The sequence below is a fragment of the Leptodactylus fuscus genome, chromosome 5 (genome assembly GCF_031893055.1).
Source record: "Leptodactylus fuscus isolate aLepFus1 chromosome 5, aLepFus1.hap2, whole genome shotgun sequence".
NCBI lineage: Eukaryota > Metazoa > Chordata > Amphibia > Anura > Leptodactylidae > Leptodactylus > Leptodactylus fuscus.
Window position 1 is genome coordinate 19145274 of NC_134269.1, and position 21169 is coordinate 19166442.

Genomic DNA, 21169 nt, shown 5'->3' on the forward strand with positions numbered 1-21169 from the left:
GATCCTATAGGCGATGATAGGAAAGCAGTGAAAAAAAACTATTGTTTATTCCTGCTTTTTTTTTTCCCACTGCAGCGTTTTTGATCCTTCCTTTGCCATGGGTAGCCTTAGTCTTAAACAGAGAAAGGAAGACATTCCCCAAATCAGTGTCTGTAATCCTTTAAAGGGGTTGTCATGAATCTGAAAATAATTGATAGTGATGTCTTATCCTACAGGACAAGTCATCAGTATCAGACTGGATGAGATCTGACACACGCTGCACCAATCAGCCCGGCTCCTATGCAAAGCTGATCAGTGTGGGGTCTGGGTGTTGGACCCAGACTGACAGGATACTGATCACCGAAATTGTGGAAATATCATCAGTATCCATTATCTTCACATTCTGAACTCCTTTAACCTACCTACAATATAACTGTGCTCGTTCATTTTCCACCCATGCCATCTCCGTCTTGGAAGACTCCAGCTTTGTCCACCATTTTGATTGCAGTGATGAAGACTGTCCTAGAACTACATGTCCCATGATGCCGTGCACAGGCAGGTGTGAATCCTATAGACTACACTAGCAGAGGATGCAGGCCCTGTTCAGCACGTCACTGGCAGGGTCCACCATCTAGCCCGGGTGTGAGAGATATCACAACTCCCATCATGTATACTGACTCCCACACAAGTGAATGGGAAATGAAGTTTGACCATGGCTGGGGTGCCATAGGTGACTACCCCCATCCATTTACAAGCCCCTTGCTAGAAAACACAGATGACATACAATAAATAAAGTATCTTTTAATAGAAACAAAGCAGTGAGCGCACACTCAGAACACAGGCAACGACAGTAAGGCTCCCTTCACATCTGCATCATGGTTTCTGCCACAAACAGCGTCTGACCGACCCAAGTGACTAATCCTGGGGTCCGATGGACTTAGAAGACATAACGCTGCGTGGGATATAATCCGCGACAGGGCCTCTGACGCAGATGTGAGCACGGGGCAACGTCCCTCGGGTAACACTTCCTGCACTGAAGCCAAGGATACATGCTGTGACGGATGGGGACGCATTAATGTTCAGCTAGGTACTACAATGGACTTGGAAGATAATCGAGGCGCAAGTCTAAGGGAAAGTTCAGAACAGAAATTTTTTAATGCAAACTTTAAAAACAAAAAAAAATGTTTTTGTTTTTTTTACATAAGGAATGCACTCAGGAAGAGACCCCTACGGGACACAGTCACTCTCAATGGGTTCGGAAAGGCTGCAATAGGCAGAAGGGTCTGGACAGAAAGCAGTGCATGGATAGAGGCTGTGAGCAGAAAGAACGTGTATGACCCGTGCCATTCCCATAGGGTATAGGGGGCTATTTCTGACACCCCATCAATCAAAACAGAGGCCTACAGGTGTCGCATGTGTATTGGGCAGTGGTGCCCATGCTCCATACACTTCTAGGGGACTTAATCTCATTTATTCTTATGATGGACAACCTCTTTAATGCGGCTGTACACCATAAGAAAAACATGGGTGCATGAACTGTATATGTTATTACAGCTTGACTCCATTGGTGTAGAATAGATGGTGCTGCAATACCACCCACAAACTGTGAAAGGTGTGGCGCTGTTTAAAGGGGTGATCTGTGGACTAAGATTTCCCTACCTCCTCTCCGGTGTTCACTAGTATTACCCATGCTATAGGTATGACCAGATAGCCAACGCACAAGGCATACGAACAGAAGGGAGGAGACGAATAGACTCACATCAACCCAAGTCAGACGCAGCCCAGAAACCATACGTCGGAAATATAGTCCATGGACAGCTCCTTTAAGGAACAAAGTGGCTACGTCTTTCTAATGATGGACAACCCCTTTAAATGTACAACTCTCTCTGCACTTCTATTTCTACGTCCGAAACGAGGTTTGTGAGCCCTAAAGTTTACAGATATGGAAAAGTAAGAAAGGTACTGCAAAAAACAAACTCTTAAAGGGCCCTACGTGGCTCGTATTAAATCAATGCTTACATGGATTGATTAGTAATGCCTTACATGGGATCAGTAATAGATAGGCCTGAAGCAAAATTAGATTCTGCGCCTGTTGTGTAATACTACGTTCTACCCCTAGTGGCTGCTAGAGGGGAAGAGTTTTGCAGATGGCTTCCCCTTTAAAGGATTATTATTTGGGGGGTAAGAGAGCTCTAATGGGCGCACCTATAACATATTACTAATGCTATGCAGCTACTATCAAACTTTTTTTATTATTATTTTTTATGCTGTACCCGCCTTGATAAAGGAGCCCATCGTAGCCCCCGATGCAGAAAGCAGAGCTCTGACTAGTGTGTATATACTGAGAGTGTGAGGCGCTCCCTGATCTACTGTGCTGGGTCCTGGAAAATATAGGAGTCCTGGCTCTCGGGTGCCATGCTCGGCTGGTGTAATCTAAGACTCTGGACATCACACTATCCACTAGTACTTGTAAGAAGGCCCTGAGGCCGGCCCTCACGTGGCTCTCCCCTCCGGGTGACTCTTCAGCTTGTGGAATTTAACGCTCTCCCGTTTCTCAAAGAGTTTGCCGCACTCTTCGCAGGAGAAGCTGTACTGGATGGTGGAGCCATGCTTCTTCATGTGCCAGTTCAGAGATGCCCGCTGCCTGCACTGGAAGCCGCAAACCTCACACCTGTGGGCACAGAAAGAGGACATAGGATTGGTAGAAGTCTCATCCTCTTTGAGGTGAATATTCTCTAAAATCGGATAGGGATGATCAGGAATTTCAGAAGTCAGATCGGCATCTTCAGGCGTCTTCTTCTGGCGTTGGGGGTCAAACTTCTAGGCCTCGGGCAGAGCCGACTGTGAATGCCCACAAGAAAATGGCCGCTTACTTACTGTGTAAGCGGCCATTTTTCTTGTGGTCGCGGGCATGCGCAGTCGGCTCTGCCCGAGGCCTAGAAGTTTGACCCCCTGCGCCGGAAGAGGATGTTCCTGAAGAAGATAGAGGCGGCGCTGGAGAGTTCTCTCGCAGCATTGGGGACACCCCAGTGCAGTTTGAGCGCTAGGACCCGCCCCCAGTGCTGCAAGATAACTCATTTGCATACCGACTAAAACTAGGATTTCTACCGAACGGCGGCATGGAGAAGACATCTAAAGGTAGGAGAAGAATAGACTTTCTTAAGGCTATTCCTATGTGTGACCGACAAAAAATTTGATTTTAATGGTAGAAACCCTTTAAAGTACAGGTACCAGTAAAACATTTAAAGTTTTCTCACGCGAGCAACTAGCTACCCACAGGACAGGGAATAAACCTCAGGACGCTGGTGGTGTGACCACTGATCAGCAGAATGGGGGCAAAATTTCAGACCCCACTAGTGGATATTGGTGCCCTATAAATCTCCCAGAAAATCCTTACTTGGTACCGCTGAGTAGTCAGCAACAATGCCCCAAGTAGGGGCCACACGGTGGCTCAGTGGTTAGCACTGCAGCCTTGCAGCGCTGGAGTCCTGGTGTTCAAATCCCGCCAAGGACAGAAAACCATCTGCAAGGAGTTTGTATGTTCTTCCCGTGTTTGCATGGATTTCCATCCCATATTCCAAAAAAAAGACATACTGATAGGGAAAAATGTACATTGTGAGCTCTACGTGGGGCTCACAATCTACATTTAAAAAAAAAAAAAAAAAAAAACAAAAAAAAAACAATGCCCCAAGTAAGACGCCATGCCTGATCTACGCCAGGGGAGACAGACTGGTGACTTACTGCAGAGGAGTCTCGCCGGTGTGCGTTCTCCTATGGACTTCTAAGTGACTTTTCCTCTTGAATGATTTGCCGCAGGTCTCACAGATGAATTCTCGGACGCCTGTGGACAGGGGAGTAGAGACGTCAGATGGAGAGTGTTACCTGAACCCGTATCTCTGTACTTGGTCCCCTTACATACCTGTATGTATGATCATGTGACGGCGCAAGTGATTGGTCAGGTAGAACTTCTTCCCGCAGCCAGCCTCAGGACACACTTTGGTTCTACCTTTTCTGTGAACTAAATTCACATGGTTCTAAGGAGAGACGCAAAAGGATCGCCATTAGCCACCGTAACAATGGGGACACTGCACACCCTGAGAATGAGGCCCACTGACTGCTCAGTAGTGTGATCTAGGGGAGGGATCTATGACTTTGTATACAAAGGGTTAAGCAGCAGCAATCAGAGATTCTTAGGACCCCTTCACACGGCATAAGCGCGCCGCTCATTTAGACCTGTACATGCGAGCGCTTCAAAACGCATCCCATTCACTTCAATGGGAGCGCGCGTAAAGCTGGCTTTATGCGCGCTCCCATTGAAAAGAATGGGAAGTGTTTTGAAGCGCTCGCGTGTACAGGTCTAAATGAGCGGCGTGCTTATGCCGTGTGAAGGGGCCCTTAGTTCATTGTGAACAGGACACTGCGGTGGGGGTGGGGGGGATGCAAAATAATGCCTGTACCTGGAAGCTGTTCAGAGCAGTATAGACCTGAGGACACCCCTCATACGGACAGTGGAACATCTCTGGCACCCCGTCAGCGTCAGTCACCCGAGCCCGACGGTTCCTCTTCCTGCAATAACACAAAAATAGGAAATTATGGACCTGCACCTTTAAGAAAAATCTGATTGATAATTCAGGTGAAGTAGAATAGAAGAAGACAGCCAAGGTCTGAAGAGTTATTAAAGACAGACTCCTTTCCCTCACTGCTGCCCCCTACTTTCTAACGTATTACTACAGGCGTAGAAAGGTCCATAAGGAGTTAACACTACAGACAGTGGCCTGCACATAGATCTGACACCTGATATGAGTGTCGTCTTCTTCCCAGCTCTCCAAAAGTCTCTGTTACGGAAATGCAGATTTTTTTTTATTTGCAGATTTTGCTGCGGTTTTTCAAGCCAAAGCCACTTGGAGTGTATAGGAGTGTACAGTACTTCTAAATTCTGCTCAGTCCACTCCCGGCTTTGGCTGATGGACAGGGACTTTGGATGTCATACCCCCCCAGATGTTTAATGGATGACCTATCCCCTATCAGTAAACCTATTCCCTAAGCCAGTGATTTTCAACCAGTGTGCCGCGGGGAAAGTTCCCCAAACGCGTGCCAAGATTGGCATGGGAGACCTATTTTGCTGGCACAGCAGCCAGTCCCCGACGTTCGTGTACTTGTAAATGTAGACGGAGCGTCCCTTCACTGCTCTGCTAGAGCTGAGGTGTAGGACACGCCCCCTTCTCTCCCTGCCCACCAATCAGAGATGAGCCTCTCACTGTACAGGATAAGGGCCCTGCTGCTACACGTGAGGAGGAGCTCCTGCCGTCTGCAGCCCTGAATAGGAGAGGAGGAGAGGAAGCTCCGGGGAACAAAGTGAAAGCAAAAACAACACCAGGTTAGTAACTATTCTTATTAATGTCAGGCATTTGGGGTTATTACTTTAGTTTTAGTAACTCCATGTGCCTCACATTAATAGCAATTAACCCCATCATGTCCCTCATATTAACCCCTGTGTGGCTCACATAAGAGTTAATAACGTGTGACATATGGGGTACTATATAATGAAGATATTTACTTAATTATTACCTCCATATGTCTCACATATCAGTATCCCTTATGTAAAGCACACAGGGGGTTAATGTGAGGGACATGATGGGGTTCACTGCTATTAATATGAGGCACATTGAGTTGTAACCTGTAATATACATGACCAGACTTTTTATACACAACTGTGGATAAAAGTACAGACCTATACATTTCTAAGGACCCATATATACAGCCATTCTTTTTGTGGCTGTGTATCTGGGCCAAATTGAAGAGCTGAAAATTATAGAGCAGGTCCTATATCTGTCCTGTACGTACCCTATATCTGTCCTGTACCTACCCTATATCTGTCCTATATATACCCTATATCTGTCTGCATTTGTGGCCCTGTCAATTAATTTTTAATGTTTATATCAGTGAAAACCACATGCGTGCCACTTGTATGCAGGAGGCGTAAGGCTGAGGCCCCACGTTGCATAAACGCGGCGTTTTTGTTGCAGATTTGGCTGCAGTTTATTTCAACCAAAGAATCAACCATTTAGAATCTATATTATTAACTATATGTATAATATGTACTGTTTTAGTGTCATTTTGTGCCATTTTGGTTGGTGGTGTGCCCCGGGATTTTTTAAGTGTAAAAAGTGTGCCGCGGCTCAAAAAAGGTTGAAAATCACTGCCCTAAGCAGCAGTCAGTCTCGGCCACATCACACTCACTTTTCAGGCTCCTTGGCTACTTGCTGCACGTGCTCCACTTGGTACTTTCCGCTCGCCAGGATCACTGGGCCAATCTGTTCTTCCATAGAAGCGGACTCGTGCATTGGGGAAGTTATTATGACACCATGGGCTTCCACCAATTCTGACTGATCATCTTGTAGGGTGTAGAGTGTGTTCTCCTCTAGGAAGTAAAGAGAGACAAATTCATTGAGTCACCTATGTATACGACCACCACCTTGTGCTGATCTATGGGGGTCCTGCCTGTCGGACCCCTGCAGGTCTAGTTTTGTTTGCCTTATCCTAAGTATAGGCTATGTATATGAGAAATCAGATAAGCCCTTTATAGAAGAGCGGCATTTCCCCTCCCCCCTCTGTTACCTGTCAGGGCGCCATCACTTTCGTCTTCATCCTGTTCCTCATGTCCCATCTGTGTAAATTCAGACACGGCTTCCAGTGTTGTACAAGCGCCGTCATCTCCGCTGCCGCCTTCTACATCTAGCTGGATCCCTTCTGCGGCCAATGCCTCATATCCAGGCCCAGCAATGATAATGACCTGCGAGGGGCAGTTGGCAGCAGCTACCACCTGCCCCAGGGCTTCCTGGGACACTCCTTCAAAGAGATTTCCTGCTCCTGGCCCCATGGGGACGCACACCACCGTCTCCGTTTCCTCCGTGCACTGCTCTTCTCCATCTGTCATGCTCTCCGAGTACAAGGTGTGGATCGGCTGATCTGTGTCATGACACACGTCCGAAACCTGGATCACGGGTGTAGGTCTGGCGGGGGAATCATCAGAGCTTACCTCATCATCACACGCTGTCAGGAAAGATCCAGAGATGGAAAAATTACTGATGGGATCTAGCGACAAGCATAGCGGATACAAAGCAGTCCTCCATTCTTTACACTGCAGCTGTGCTCCATAAGAATGTGAGTAGAGATCTGAACATAGCACCACTAGGGGGTGACATACATACAACATGGATCACCTACCTTTATGATTTAGTGTCTTCAAAGGGCATCGAAGGTCTTGAAAGAAGTGGTGCCCGGCCTGGCACTGCCACACTGCTGTGGTATAGAGGAGGTGGCTGGTGTCCAGCTCAGAGAGGGCCGGCTCGTGAGGACAATGGCTCTTGTGGTCATTATACCAGGTCACCAAGTTGAGTAGACTGTTCACACCACGCTTCTGTCCTGCAAAACATGTAAATGTAAAGAGATCTGGAGGTCGCTCCCCTTTGGCTGAGTTCACACGGGGTTTTAGGACCGGATTCACGGAGGCCAAAAAACGGCTAGCCACGACTAAATATCAGTGCACTGCATCAAGTCACAGCATTCCGCTCCGGATTAGGCCCAAATGAATGGACCTAGGAGGGAGCGTCGCGTTGTGGACACTGCAGCGGTTTCTGCCGAGGAGTCCACAGCACGAAAGGGACGCGCACTTCTTTTTTCCGCAATCAGCATAAAACCGCTAGTAGAAAAAAGATGTGAACGGCTCCCATTGAAATGGGATGTGTTTTTTGGAGCCGGATTCTGCGTCAAAATCCAGTCCAAACCCCCCATGTGAACTTACCCTTTATGTGCAGCCCCTTGCAGTGACTCCCCCAGTGTGATGAAGCTTCTCCTCCCAGTGCTAAAAATTACCCCTGACGCTAGGTTCACACCTGCGTTCTCCTGTCCGTTCTGAGCTTTCTGTCTTCTGCATGCCAGAAGTCGGAAAGCTCAGACCGGGTCCGGCCGTGAGCGGAGGTGAGCGTTTTAGGCTCTCCGCCGCGATACCGGATTTTTTTATCCGGACACAGAGTACTGCATGTTCGACTCTGTGTCCGGATTATAAAACCCGGTTTCGCGGCGGAGAGCCTAAAACGCTCACCGCCGCTCACGGCTGGACATCTCTCTCACCCATTCAAATGAAAGGGTGAGAAAGAGTCCTGCAGGTTTCTGTCTCCTGCCTCTGTTTTAGGCAGGAAACGGAAACCTGAACTACGGAGACCCGAACGCTGATGTGAACGAGCCCTTAGGCTGTATTCACACGGGGGTTTTTGATCCGGAACCTGAGGCGGCCCGATCCAAAATACAGGTAGCCGCGACTGAAAGTTGGTGCAGTGCACCGGCCTCCAGTCATGCACTCCGCTCCGGATTAGGCCCAAACGACTGGGCCTAGTCGGGAGGAGGGAGTGTCTGCAGGGGGATTCGTGAGGCCACTCAGCCTGAAGAATGAGCATGTCCGTTCTTTTTTCCAGGAGCCGGAACAAACGGCTCCTGTAAAAAAGAACTGACCAGCTCCCATTGATTTCAATGGGAGCCGTCTTTATGGTCAGGATTTTGAGGCGGATACAGCCTGACCAAAATACCCCTAGGGCCATTTCTACCAGGTGACAGTGGTAGAGGGGCTGCTAACAAGCCCACCCCTATAAATACTAAGCTCAGATAACCTGACCACTACAGATGTAATCATGTGAGCAGTATCACGTACTTGTACGGTGCGGCGGGTTCACCTGGACATCGCCCTCTGACCTCCTGCAATGAGAGGAACACAGTGTAAGTCACTTCTAGTTTATTATTATAGTTCTGGACTATTTTACATGTTCTGACTTTTTTCTCAAGTTTTTTATTCTCTAATTGCAGATTTTTACTTATTTTCTGTACTTGATCATGAGGAAGGCCATCTCTGCTCTCATTTACTTGGCTGGGGGAGCGAATTATTGGATTTCTAGTGTGAATACAGCGCTTGGTCAGGTATCTAGTGGTATATAATATAGCAGACGTCAGAGGACGTCCTGTGAGATCAGTGGAGGAGCGACCCCAGAGGCTGTATGCCACGTCAGATCACATGACCCCGGAGTTGTGACTTGAGATGAACCTGCAGGTCCATCATCTGCAATAACCTGGACAGGTAAATTCATTACCGACCCCCTTAGTGATAGATATGCATCACAGAACAGTCATGAGCCAAAATATTCAGCTCTATGGGAGTTTTTTGTATCCCCTCTGTGCAGGGAGAAGGAGTAGATAAGCCGTGACATCTTCTATTATCAGCAGTGGATGTAATAATGGGTTACTGGTGTGTTCCAGCACTGGAAATACATTATATACAGTAATATAAAAGTGTTATCTTCTATTGTAACCGTGTCTGTGATGCAAAGAAAGTAACTGCTGCAAATGAAAACCCTTTGAAAATTGGCAAGTGTCAATCTTTTATTAGGCTTAGTGGTCAGAGTAAATATTTATGGTACTTTTTAATAGAGTGGCATGAAATATGAAAAATCAAATCTTGGTCTACACAGCGGGTCTTTGGGGATGACACCGTCCCTTTAAGGCATACACCAATCAGCCATAACATTAACCTGTAACACTGTGCATGTCCTCTTTGTACCGCGGACTCCATCAGACCTCAGCAGATGATCCTATACGTCCTGTCGCCTCTATGGATTGGATGATCCCACAGATTAAGATCTGGGAATCTGGAGCATTTTTGCTTGGACAACCCCTTTAAAGGGCACCGCTACCATGAAAGGGCACCCGGCTAGGTAGATGGTACATGGGCACCCTGTTCAGGTAGATGGTACATGTCACAATAACACCTACCTGATGCCAGGACTCGAGGTTTCTCAGCAGGACATTGCCCAGATGCTCCAGCACCTGCAATCTTCTTCCCATAGCGCCCCCCGCTGCCATCTTTTCCGCAGGTAAGTGACGACGGCTCCCATGATATAAGACGTGATCCAGACCAGGCCCCCTGTCCCACTTCTTCACACTCTGGTACCCATTGCAGGCGCTCTTGGCAGCAGACAGGGGGCAGCATGGGCACTCTGACTAGTCAGTGACTACATAACAATACCCCAAGACCTACCATTTTGGAAATCCTGACATCACCTGACCGGTCCCTTACTCCCTGATCTCTCCCACCCCATCCTCACCAGATACTGCACCTGTCAGTGGTTTTAATGTTATGGCTGGTTGGTGTACACCCTCTGCCTCTGCAGCGCCCCCTATGTCCAGTAATGTGACTATTAGGACTACATGATGGATACAGAGAAGCAGTTACATAACGCCATTGTGTATACAGGACAGTGTGTAGAGCAGGCTGTGGTGGAACTACAACTCCCAGCATTCCCAGGCGCTCTGGCTCGGCGAGGGCATGCTGGGAGTTGTAGTTCTTCCCGCCTCCGCCGTGCCGTCTCACCCTTGGCCCCCGTTCTCTAGGGCGAGCAGATGGGCAGCCAGCCGGGCATCACTCCAGGCCTCTCCGCCGCTGTCCCCGCCGCCTCTGTCCCTCCTCAGCACCCAGGCTCCGTGCGCCTCTCCCAGGTACACCCTCCGGCAGTCGTACTTCTTCCGGGACTCCAGCCGCCGCCTCACCCGGTCGGTATCATTCAGCCTCGGCCTCCCCCGCACCTTCTTCCCGTAGTCGTCATCGTCTTCTTCCTCCGAACCGGGAGTCTCAATCACCGGGGCCGCCATCTTACTCCTGCTTACGTCACCGCGCAGGCTCGACAAACTTTATTGATATTCACAACGGTGCGCATTATACACAGCGATGAGATTGGAGGAGGAGGGGTCTATAGTATATACCAGTGTCTGCTATATACAGTGTCTAGGGACGCCTATATACACATATACCTCACTGTATACCCTCTTGTGGGTATGGCGTATACACTAAGACCACAAACATGGCCGAAGGGCCCATCTACATGACACGTCTTTAACTACACAGTCGAAAATCACTTTTTTCACCGTTTTTGTGCGTTTTTTGTCACGCCGTAGTGAATGTTGTACAAATAAATCTTTATGTTAAAGGGATTGTCCAGGATCGCCCTCCTGCCCCCAGGGGCTCCCACCACGGGCCAGTCCTGCTCTTCCCAGGTCTTGTTTTGGCGAAAGTCCTCGCCGCACGTGACCGCTGAGGCCAATCAATGGCCTAAATAAAGGAAGCGGGATGTCAGTCGCCCACATCACCTGCGGCCATCTTGTGTCCTTTCTAGAGATGAGCGAGTACTGTTTGGATCAGCCGATCTGAACAGCACGCTCGCATAGAAATGAATGGACGTAGCCGGCACGCGGGGGGTTAAGTGGCCGGCCGCCATCAAAGCGGAAGTACCAGGTGCATCCATTCATTTCTATGGAGCGTGCTGTTCGGATCGGCTGATCCCTACAGTACTCGCTCATCTCTAGTCCTTTCCTTAGGCTGCAGCGGTCACATACGGCGAGGATCTTTGCCAAAACAAGGCCCCGGGAGCAGCAGGATCGCAGTAAGAGACCCCGGGGGCAGGTAAATATGGGTTTTTGTTTTGTTTTTCACCTTCCCTGCTCTCGTGGCCAAAGACGAGTTATCCTGGACAACCCCTGTAAAGTTTCGATCCCTTGCACATTATTGTAGATATTTTCCATATATTAACAATAATTTCGGACAGTATACAGGCCCAGTCAGCTCTATGGCCCCGTACACGTTGTTTTAGAGATGTGTCCAGGCCACAGAAACCATCTGAAGAATAGTGCGCAGCTCTTATTTCTGTCCATATTTGCGGTGCTCGCCCATACAGGTGTATGCAGACCTCCCAACCGTCCCAAGACAGTCCTGGATTCCGGGCCCTGTCCCGCTATCCCGGTCAACGGAAGGTATATCCCGGTTTCAACTTATTTGTGTCCAGAGGACGCAGATGAGTTGAATACAGTGATGAAGCAGGAGCCGTCCACAGACCTCTGTTGCTTCACCGCCATGCCCATGAGTTCTCCGGCTTGTGACTGTAGGAGCATTATACTGTGTGGGGGCACAAAGAAAAATGGATGAGAATGAGCGGAGTCAACATAGAAGTGGGTGGAGCTAAATTTGCCACACCGCACATTGTGAAAGTTGGGAGGTATGTGTATGGGAAGATACGCGTGAGATCATATGAGGATGCAATACAAGCATAGTGTTTTAGAGACTACAGATTCGTGACAGTATACGACAATCATTTGCATCTAACCGTACATACCCATGCCCGATATCTGCCCGATGGAGGCTTGTACCTGTCCCTGGTACTCCGGCGTCTCCCACCGTGGTCCTGCCGCTCCAGGGTCTTGTTTTAGCAGAAGTCCCCACCACATGTGACCTCTGAGGTCAATCACCAGCCTAAGGAAAGAACCCGGGACATTACAGGCGACATCTGCGAGTGACATCCCACGTCCTTTACTTCGGCCACTGATTGATCTTACACAGAAGAGAGCGCGCCCCATAATAAGGATTAAACTTAGTCCCCCATTATGTAATATCCAGCAAAGAAGGGTCTGCTGTTTTTTTTTTTCATCCACCTCTTTTCCAGGGACCATCTTTGCTGGGATTTGTAGTGTCACAACAGCTCTAGGAATCTGTATATATGTGAGGCAGTTCCCATAGACATGAATAGACCAGGAACACGTTTGTGACCAGTCACGCTATTCGTTTGGGGATACAAGCTGCCCCCATTTTCATGATTGATCAGGACTAGAGATGAGCGAACACTGTTCGGATCAGCCGTTCCGAACAGCACGCTCCCATAGAAATGAATGGAAGCACCTGACACGCAGACTTTGCCGGCGGCCGGCCGCTTAACCCCCCGCGTGCCGGCTGCTTCCATTCATTTCTATGGGAGCGTGCTGTTCGGATCGGCTGATCTGAACAGTGTTCGCTCATCTCTAATTAGGACCCCAAATCAGGAAACTACCCTGTGGTAGGAGGTAACAAAGCAACTAAAATGCCCCTTTACTCCTAGCATAGGCCCCCTATGTGCTGTTTATTGGTGGCTTATAGAGGAATTTCTTTGAGAATATCTTGGCCTAGCCAAGTGTGCATGTACATGGTGGAGTCAGGAGGAATAGCATTCAGATGGCGGCTGTGAGGATACAGGCTGCTATACACACATCACTACACATGGTATCCATTGACATTTATTGAATCTGACGGACCGGTGTGCATTGATCAATTAACAAATAAATTTATATATTCCCCGTATGAGCAGTAACCATCGTAACGGGAGGACGGCGCTGTATTCCTGGTAGTGATTAGTTAACCATTTAAAGATATGCCTCTTAAAAGAAATTGCCTATCAGTATCAAGTCCTTCAGTCGTCCTGTTCATGAGAACATTGTGGAAAAGCTGGGTATCAACCAACATGGCTTCCTTTACAGCTTCCGCAGGGTTGTTACCCAGCTTTTCTGCAGCCCTGAATGGCAGATCTATCTGGTGATACCTCGAATGCACTCTTCAAGAGGTCTGAAATCTGGGTGACAGCCCCTATTTGTGTTCATCTGCCATTACAAGTTGAACAGATTGTCACCCAGCTTTATCACACCCCTGAATGGCATACCTATGCGATATTAGATATTGCATGTTTCAGTAGTGTTATGTTATGTGACAGGGACCTTCTTGATACTTTTCAGCGATTTCTTAGCTATCTGTTCCTGGGAAAGCTGTGTGACAAACAGCACGGTTACATTTTACACTCCATGGGGGTTACCGTTTAGCTTTTACAAGCCCAGAACACAGGGCCATAGTATAGGGGGAGCAATGGCTGCCATCACACACAGGACACAAGGCATTTCCTGTTACTTAGGGGTCAGCACAATGTCATGTGATCTTTGTGGGCTCTCCTGAATGGCTGAAGGCTCACAGGGCACATATAATGGTATTTTTGGGCATATATCATGGTATTTTCTAGCCCCTTATTCAGCATGTTTTGAGGTTGTTCAGTGGATTTCATTGCTTTCTGGTATTAAGCAGTCTAATAACTCCTAATACAGAAGAATCGGACCTGGGAACAGTTGCCCTTTAAATGTCATTGTCCCTGTGGGTCTGTATCGTGACCATTCCTGTAATGGCTCCTGGCTGGACCTGCATATGTCCCTCTGGGTTTTCCACTACTGTTCCATCCTTCGACTCTGTCTAGTCTCCTCTTCCTCCTCCGTTGATGACTGTCTTGCTTCTCCTTCCTTGGGTGATTCAGTCTCGTCTTGCGTCGGAAGGGTCAACTCCTGCGGGCCTGAGGTCAGTCGGAAAAGGACCGGCAGCTGACCAAGGATAGGGTTGCTTTCTTGAAGGCAGTGAATCCATCTGCCCAGTGTCCTCTCATCTCCAGAACCTGCCATGCACATCGCGTAGACCGGCCCTTCCTCCACTGCAAACAGGAGAAAGATACAAGATGGCAGCTCAATATTTAAAGGGAATGTGTCCCAAAATACACATTTATATGTGAAGTATTTATTTTTATTTAAAAAAATAATAACACTTTCTATGTTACTATCTGTATCTTTAAAATACTAAATCCTAAAATTTTTACTATGACCACCAAGCCTAATTATAGACTGACACCAATTCTTTAGTGGTTTTCTTTGCAGCAGCCATTTCATTTACTCTATAGATAACACCACTGGCCCATCATTGCATCCAATACTGACAACATATGACGTCACAGCTAATCTCCTCCCCCTCCCTGCACAGAGCATGTCTAGAAGACAGCCATGACTATGCTGTAAAGCACGTCACTAAATGCTGTTAACAGTGCAGAGGAGAAGCTCAGACAAGATGGCCGAGCTGAAAATGTCTACATCCAGCCGAGAGTGATACATCCAAACCTATGCAGTTGAATGTACTCTATGGTTCTCTGTTATCAGGCACATCTCTATCATTCTTACCGTCATCCACATCAAAGCTTAAATCATCCCCGAGATCCCTTTCCAGGTCCAGATCCAATTGCAGGGGGTAATAGAAACACCTCTCGGCGCCGATTTCCACCTGAGCAATGAATAGTCATCAGTTACCACCCTCTTATCAGTGACCAGACATGGCCGACCCTACACCTGGCACTGGGTACCCACCTTCTTGGAAGCGCCAGGCTCTGCTCGGAGGACGTAGTAGTGGACACAGGTCTTCTTCAGCCAGAGCGGGAACGGACCTTCAACTATGACGGGGTAACTGGGATCATGTTCAGCCAGGAGAGACATCTGATCTGGAGACTGGATACCTGGGGGGAAGACAGACACAGCGGATCATTTATCAAGACCACCCCCCTTTTAACGAATGTGTCATGCAAGGTGCAAAACCTAAGAAGTCACAATATTTTGTGCAACTTTTTTCATGGTTTTTCCACCATTTTTCATGATAAATCAGCCCTATACTGTGTAGTAGTTTGTCCTGCCACCGGGGGGCAGCACATTGCTTTACTAGTATGATCGAATTAATCTCTGTTGGCCAATCCTGCAAATTTCATCCCGATCCACTGACACTATGGCAGACTGGATGAGAGCTATACGAGATAAGCGGCAGCACAGGACGCCCCTCATCTCCACCTAGTGGGATCAGTCTGTAGGAACGGAGGGTGTTTTCCAGGACTTACTAGGACGGGTCACAGTCAGGGTTTCACACCCAGGACCCAGGCAGCGGTACTTACCCACAAGATGTGAGTGCTCCTGGACCGTCCCATCCTCACGCACCTCTGAGGCCGGCAGCTGTATAGAAAACACACACATCAGCCTTTACATATGTGACTATAGTTTACGTCTGACCACCTGATCACACAGGAGGCAGCCTAGCTAAAAGGGTCTTCATGTCTTGTCTTAAAAGTTCCTTAAAGGATCGTTAAAAATGAGAAAACGGCTTTTTAATATCTTCCTTCTAGGCCAAGATATGATCACTTCAACTTACAGGCCCCAAGCCTGAGGCTGCACTACTGAGAGTCTGGTGACACCATGTTTCCCCATTGTGGGACTACTAAAGGATTATCTTATCTTATGTTGTCGGGAGACCTTGTATTGATTCAGATCACCGACTAGGTCAGCTTCTGTTCTGTGTGGACACTGCAATAACCAATAATCAGAATCTCTCAGTAGTGCAGCCTCAGGCTTTGGGCCTTTAAGTTCAACTGGTCATAACTAAACCAGTTTCACATAAGTGATAGGGCCTGTGACATAAAGGCCCTGCAGATGGTACCTGGTACACTGTCACTTTGGCATCTCGGTCTGCAGCTATTCGATCCAGGCAAACTTTTGACAGGGCAACAGGATCGGCTTCCAGGTCAGCGGGCACAGGGTACGGGTTGGCATACTTAAAGCGAGGGAACCAATACATCATGCGCTGGTACTTCTTCACAGGGTGGCTGTGCTTCCCAAATGTTTGTGCCAAGAGGAAGTAGGTGTGCTTGTTAGGGGTGACACCTGGGGGGAGGAAAACCGGTTAGTCTGCTGGTAAGGTCTGGATTGTGGAATAGCTCCTCCCTCTTGTCTGGATAACCTTGTGACATGGAGTCTGTTCCATCCACCACATGTCACATAGCTCCTCCCTCTTGTCTGTGTCACCCTCTGGTAAGAGGGCAGGCTCCATGTTCTATGGCTCCTCCCTCCTGTCTGTCACCCTCTGGTAAGAGGGCAGGCTCCATGTCACATAGCTCCTCCCTCTTGTCTGTGTCACCCTCTGGGTAAGAGGGCAGGCTCCATGTCACATAGCTCCTCCCTCGTCTGTATAACCTTGTGACATGGAGTCTGCTCCATCCACTACATGTCACATAGCTCCTCCCTCTTGTCTGTATAACCTTGTGGTGGATGGAGCAGACTACATGTCACATAGCTCCTCCCTCTTGTCTGTGTCACTCTCTGGTAAGAGAGCAGACTCCATGTCACATAACTCCTCCCTCTTGTCTGTGTCACCCTCTGGTAAGAGGGCAGGCTCCATGTCACATAGCTCCTCCCTCTTGTCTGTGTCACCCTCTGATAAGAGGGCAGGCTCCATGTCACATAGCTCCTCCCTCCTGTCTGTGTCACCCTGTGGTGGGAGGAGCAGACCCCATACCCCACCCCTGTACTGCCATGAAGTATTACATATATACCGTAGTACTCCATCTGGTCCAGGACTCTGACCGCGCACTCCTGCTGCCGGGGGAAGTGGAGGAACATGGTCTGGATGAAGTTTCGGGGCACAAACACCTCTTTGGGGAAGACGTCCAGCAGTTTGTTGTAAACCTCTATGTCCTTCTCCACGCCAAACTGAGGCATCCACCTGAGCGCCGCCTCGATCAGCTCCACGTGTCCTCTCCTCCGAACGTCTCGGCCACAGAACAAGTCGAGCACCTGCACGAACGAGGCTTTGTCCCTCTGGTCCTTGGCAAACGCATCTTCAAAGGGGGCTACAGTTTTGGATGATGTGGTAGTCACTGAAGGGCCAGGTGACGATGAGCTGTGGACTGTCCGGAGCCACTGTGACTGCAATAGAATGGGAAAAGAGGTGTTAGAGCTGCTGCAGTGTAAAGCATGGCGGAGTGACAAAGGATGGGAAACAGCAACAACCTGAACCTCTGACATCAGAGTGCGTATTCACACTCACCTTTACTGCATGTGTCTGCAGTGCCGGCATCTGTCCGAGCTCCGCGCACACCCTGCGGGCCGCCATCAGCAGGCGCAGGCTCTTCATTGTCAGCGATCTATCAGCGACAGCAAATAATGGGTTAAATACAGCACAGGATTGTGGGTAATGGATAAGATCTTTGCTTGCTGTCAGTGAATAGGAACATTTCTGTTGACACCCAGAGGGTAAGGAGCTGTGGCCTAATAATACTTCTCACAGCAGAAGATTTGTTACAATTGTATCCACTGTAAGCTTTACAGACCAGACTGGAGGCTGATCCAATGTAGCACTGCAGGTAAAACGGAACAAACCATCAGCACAGGAGACTGGCACAGATCACGCTTAGCACACAGAGGATTACTTAGATTGGACACCATTGTAACAGCCTGGGTGTAACTTGTGGGAGCGCAGTCACCCCGGGGCCCGGGAGCCTGAGGGGGCCCATCAGCACTGGCATCAGTAGTCAGGTAGCAGCTTCCACAGGCCCATAAGCCAAGGAGACCCAACAAGGTGTCACTGAACTGACTGCAAGTCAGGCAAATGGTGAAGCGTTACTCCTCTTATGGGGTTACTGGCTGGGGACGGCCGTCATACAGGAGTATTGTACATGTACAGTTATGGGGGCAATGTGGCTGAGCAGAAGTACAGCAGATGATATACAGGGGGCGCTATAGCTGGTAGACTACTGAGGGTACAGCAGGTAAATGATACAGTACAGGAGACAGTCACTAAATATCATACTGGGGCCTGACAGTCCTGTACTGGGGGCACTGTGACTAGATGGGGGGCGCTGTAGCCCGGTGATCCTGTACTGGGGGCGCTGTGACTAGATGGGGGGGGGGGGGCGCTGTAGCCAGGTGATCCTGTACTGGGGGCGCTGTAGCCCGCTGATCCTGTACTGGGGGCGCTGTGACTAGATGGGGGCGCTGTAGCCCGGTGATCCTGTACTGGGGGCGCTGTGACTAGATGGGGGCGCTGTAGCCCGGTGATCCTGTACTAGGGGGCGCTGTGACTAGATGGGGGCGCTGTAGCCCGCTGATCCTGTACTAGGGGGCGCTGTGACTAGATGGGGGCGCTGTAGCCCGGTGATCCTGTACTGGGGGTGCTGTGACTAGATGGGGGCGCTGTAGCCCGGTGATCCTGTACTGGGGGCGCTGTGACTAGATGGGGGGCGCTGTAGCCCGCTGATCCTGTACTAGGGGGTGCTGTGACTAGATGGGGGGCGCTGTAGCCCGCTGATCCTGTACTAGGGGGCGCTGTGACTAGATGGGGGGCGCTGTGACTAGATGGGGGGCGCTGTAGCCCGGTGATCCTGTACTGGGGGCGCTGTAGCCCGGTGATTCTGTACTAGGGGCGCTGTGACTAGATGGGGGCGCTGTGACTAGATGGGGGGCGCTGTAGCCCGGTGATCCTGTACTGGGGGCGCTGTGACTAGATGGGGGGGGGGGCGCTGTAGCCAGGTGATCCTGTACTGGGGGCGCTGTAGCCCGCTGATCCTGTACTGGGGGCGCTGTGACTAGATGGGGGCGCTGTAGCCCAGTGATCCTGTACTGGGGGTGCTGTGACTAGATGGGGGGCGCTGTAGCCCGGTGATCCTGTACTGGGGGCGCTGTAGCCAGGTGATCCTGTACTGGGGGCGCTGTAGCCCGGTGATCCTGTACTGGGGGCGCTGTGACTAGATGGGGGTGCTGTAGCCCGGTGATCCTGTACTGGGGGCGCTGTGACTAGATGGGGGCGCTGTAGCCCGGTGATCCTGTACTGGGGGCGCTGTGACTAGATGGGGGCGCTGTAATCCGGTGATCCTGTACTAGGGGGCGCTGTGACTAGATGGGGGCGCTGTAGCCCGGTGATCCTGTACTGGGGGCGCTGTGACTAGATGGGGGCGCTGTGACTAGATGGGGGGCGCTGTAGCCGCTGATCCTATACTAGGGGGTGCTGTGACTAGATGGGGGGCGCTGTAGCCCGCTGATCCTGTACTAGGGGGTGCTGTGACTAGATGGGGGGCGCTGTAGCCCGCTGATCCTGTACTAGGGGGCGCTGTAGCCCGCTGATCCTGTACTAGGGGGTGCTGTGACTAGATGGGGGGCGCTGTAGCCCGCTGATCCTGTACTAGGGGGTGCTGTGACTAGATGGGGGGCGCTGTAGCCCGCTGATCCTGTACTAGGGGGCGCTGTGACTAGATGGGGGGCGCTGTAGCCCGCTGATCCTGTACTAGGGGGCGCTGTGACTAGATGGGGGGCGCTGTAGCCCAGTGATCCTGTACTGGGGGTGCTGTGACTAGATGGGGGGCGCTGTAGCCCGCTGATCCTGTACTAGGGGGCGCTGTAGCCCGCTGATCCTGTACTAGGGGGCGCTGTAGCCCGCTGATCCTGTACTAGGGGGCGCTGTAGCCCGCTGATCCTGTACTAGGGGGCGCTGTGACTAGATGGGGGGCGCTGTAGCCCAGTGATCCTGTACTGGGGGTGCTGTGACTAGATGGGGGACGCTGTAGCCCGCTGATCCTGTACTAGGGGGCGCTGTAGCCCACTGATCCTGTACTAGGGGGCGCTGTGACTAGATGGGGGGCGCTGTAGCCGGGTGATCCTGTACTAGGGGGTGCTGTGACTAGATGGGGGGGGGGGCGCTGTAGCCCGCTGATCCTGTACTAGGGGGCGCTGTGACTAGATGGGGACGCTGTAGCCCGCTGATCCTGTACTGGGGGCGCTGTAGCCCGCTGATCCTGTACTGGGGGCGCTGTGACTAGATGGGGGGGCGCTGTAGCCAGGTGATCCTGTACTAGGGGGCGCTGTGACCAGATGGGAGCGCTGTAGCCAGGTGACTGGGGGCGCTGTGACTAGATGGGGGTGCTGTAGCCCGCTGATCTTGAACTAGGGGGCGCTGTAGCCCGCTGATCCTGTACTGGAGGCTTCAGTCCCTCTTCCCCATCTGTGACATTAGCCTGACTGCCGGTCTGAAGCTCAGGACATCCTCACATGTCCAGACAACAATCACCTGCCCCGCTGTCCGTCCTATCACATGTCACCACACACACAAAGGGGGCGCCATCTCCTCATCCACACTCACCCCGAATACCTGCCCAGGAGCCTCAGTGTCACTTTACTTCTATGGGCGCCGCCATCTTGGAGGATAAAGTCGTGAGCCTGCGGCGATCTCCTGTCACTAGAGGTAAACCTGCCGCTCCGTTCTATTTCCTCCCTGCAGGCGCCATTTTGCCGGCTCCTCCGCTCTATAGATTACGACATATCCTGGACTCCAATAAAATGGCCGCCGAGTAATATAATATTCTCTTTATTCTAATATAATGGTTGGTTTTACCTTAAAAACGAGAAAACTCGTTATATCAGGTGTCTTCTCCTGTGAGGTTCGTGAAAATACTTGGTAGCTGTTTGTTCGGTTATTTGCTCTTGGGAAAGTTGGGTGACAACCAATATGGCATTCATACCAACTCTAACCAACTTCTCCGCACTCCTGAATGGTTACTGTCTTCAGTAGGTATGGATATTAGTACATGGCTGATCATAGAATCTGGGAAAGCTGAGTGACAACCGCTTTCATGGCAGCCATATTGGTGGTCACCCAGCTTTTCTGTAACCCTGACTATCATCT

At 50.2% G+C, this 21169-nt stretch overlaps 2 protein-coding genes across 3 annotated transcripts; both read right to left on the bottom strand.

The window, feature by feature from the left end:
* Positions 1–765: 765 nt before the first annotated feature.
* Positions 766–10702, bottom strand: ZNF653 (zinc finger protein 653). The gene is made up of 9 exons (XM_075272553.1): positions 10397–10702; positions 8687–8730; positions 7207–7404; positions 6598–7032; positions 6220–6400; positions 4437–4545; positions 3899–4013; positions 3721–3820; positions 766–2650 (listed from the first exon to the last, which is right to left on the bottom strand). The coding sequence occupies exons 1-9, from the start codon at positions 10672–10674 to the stop codon at positions 2473–2475; spliced, it is 1638 nt and encodes a 545-aa protein (XP_075128654.1). The 5' UTR covers positions 10675–10702; the 3' UTR covers positions 766–2472.
* Positions 10703–13103: 2401 nt separating this feature from the next.
* On the bottom strand, positions 13104–20732 carry ECSIT (ECSIT signaling integrator). 2 transcript variants are annotated; one of them, XM_075272543.1, is made up of 8 exons: positions 20636–20732; positions 17543–17639; positions 17049–17421; positions 16157–16380; positions 15618–15675; positions 15046–15191; positions 14863–14962; positions 13104–14345 (listed from the first exon to the last, which is right to left on the bottom strand). In XM_075272543.1, exons 2-8 carry the CDS (start codon positions 17627–17629, stop codon positions 14089–14091), a joined length of 1245 nt encoding a protein of 414 aa, XP_075128644.1. In that variant the 5' UTR covers positions 17630–17639; positions 20636–20732; the 3' UTR covers positions 13104–14088. The 2 variants fall into 2 exon arrangements, with proteins under 2 accessions (XP_075128644.1, XP_075128645.1); XM_075272544.1 differs by having other exon boundaries at positions 20627–20717.
* Positions 20733–21169: the final 437 nt, after the last annotated feature.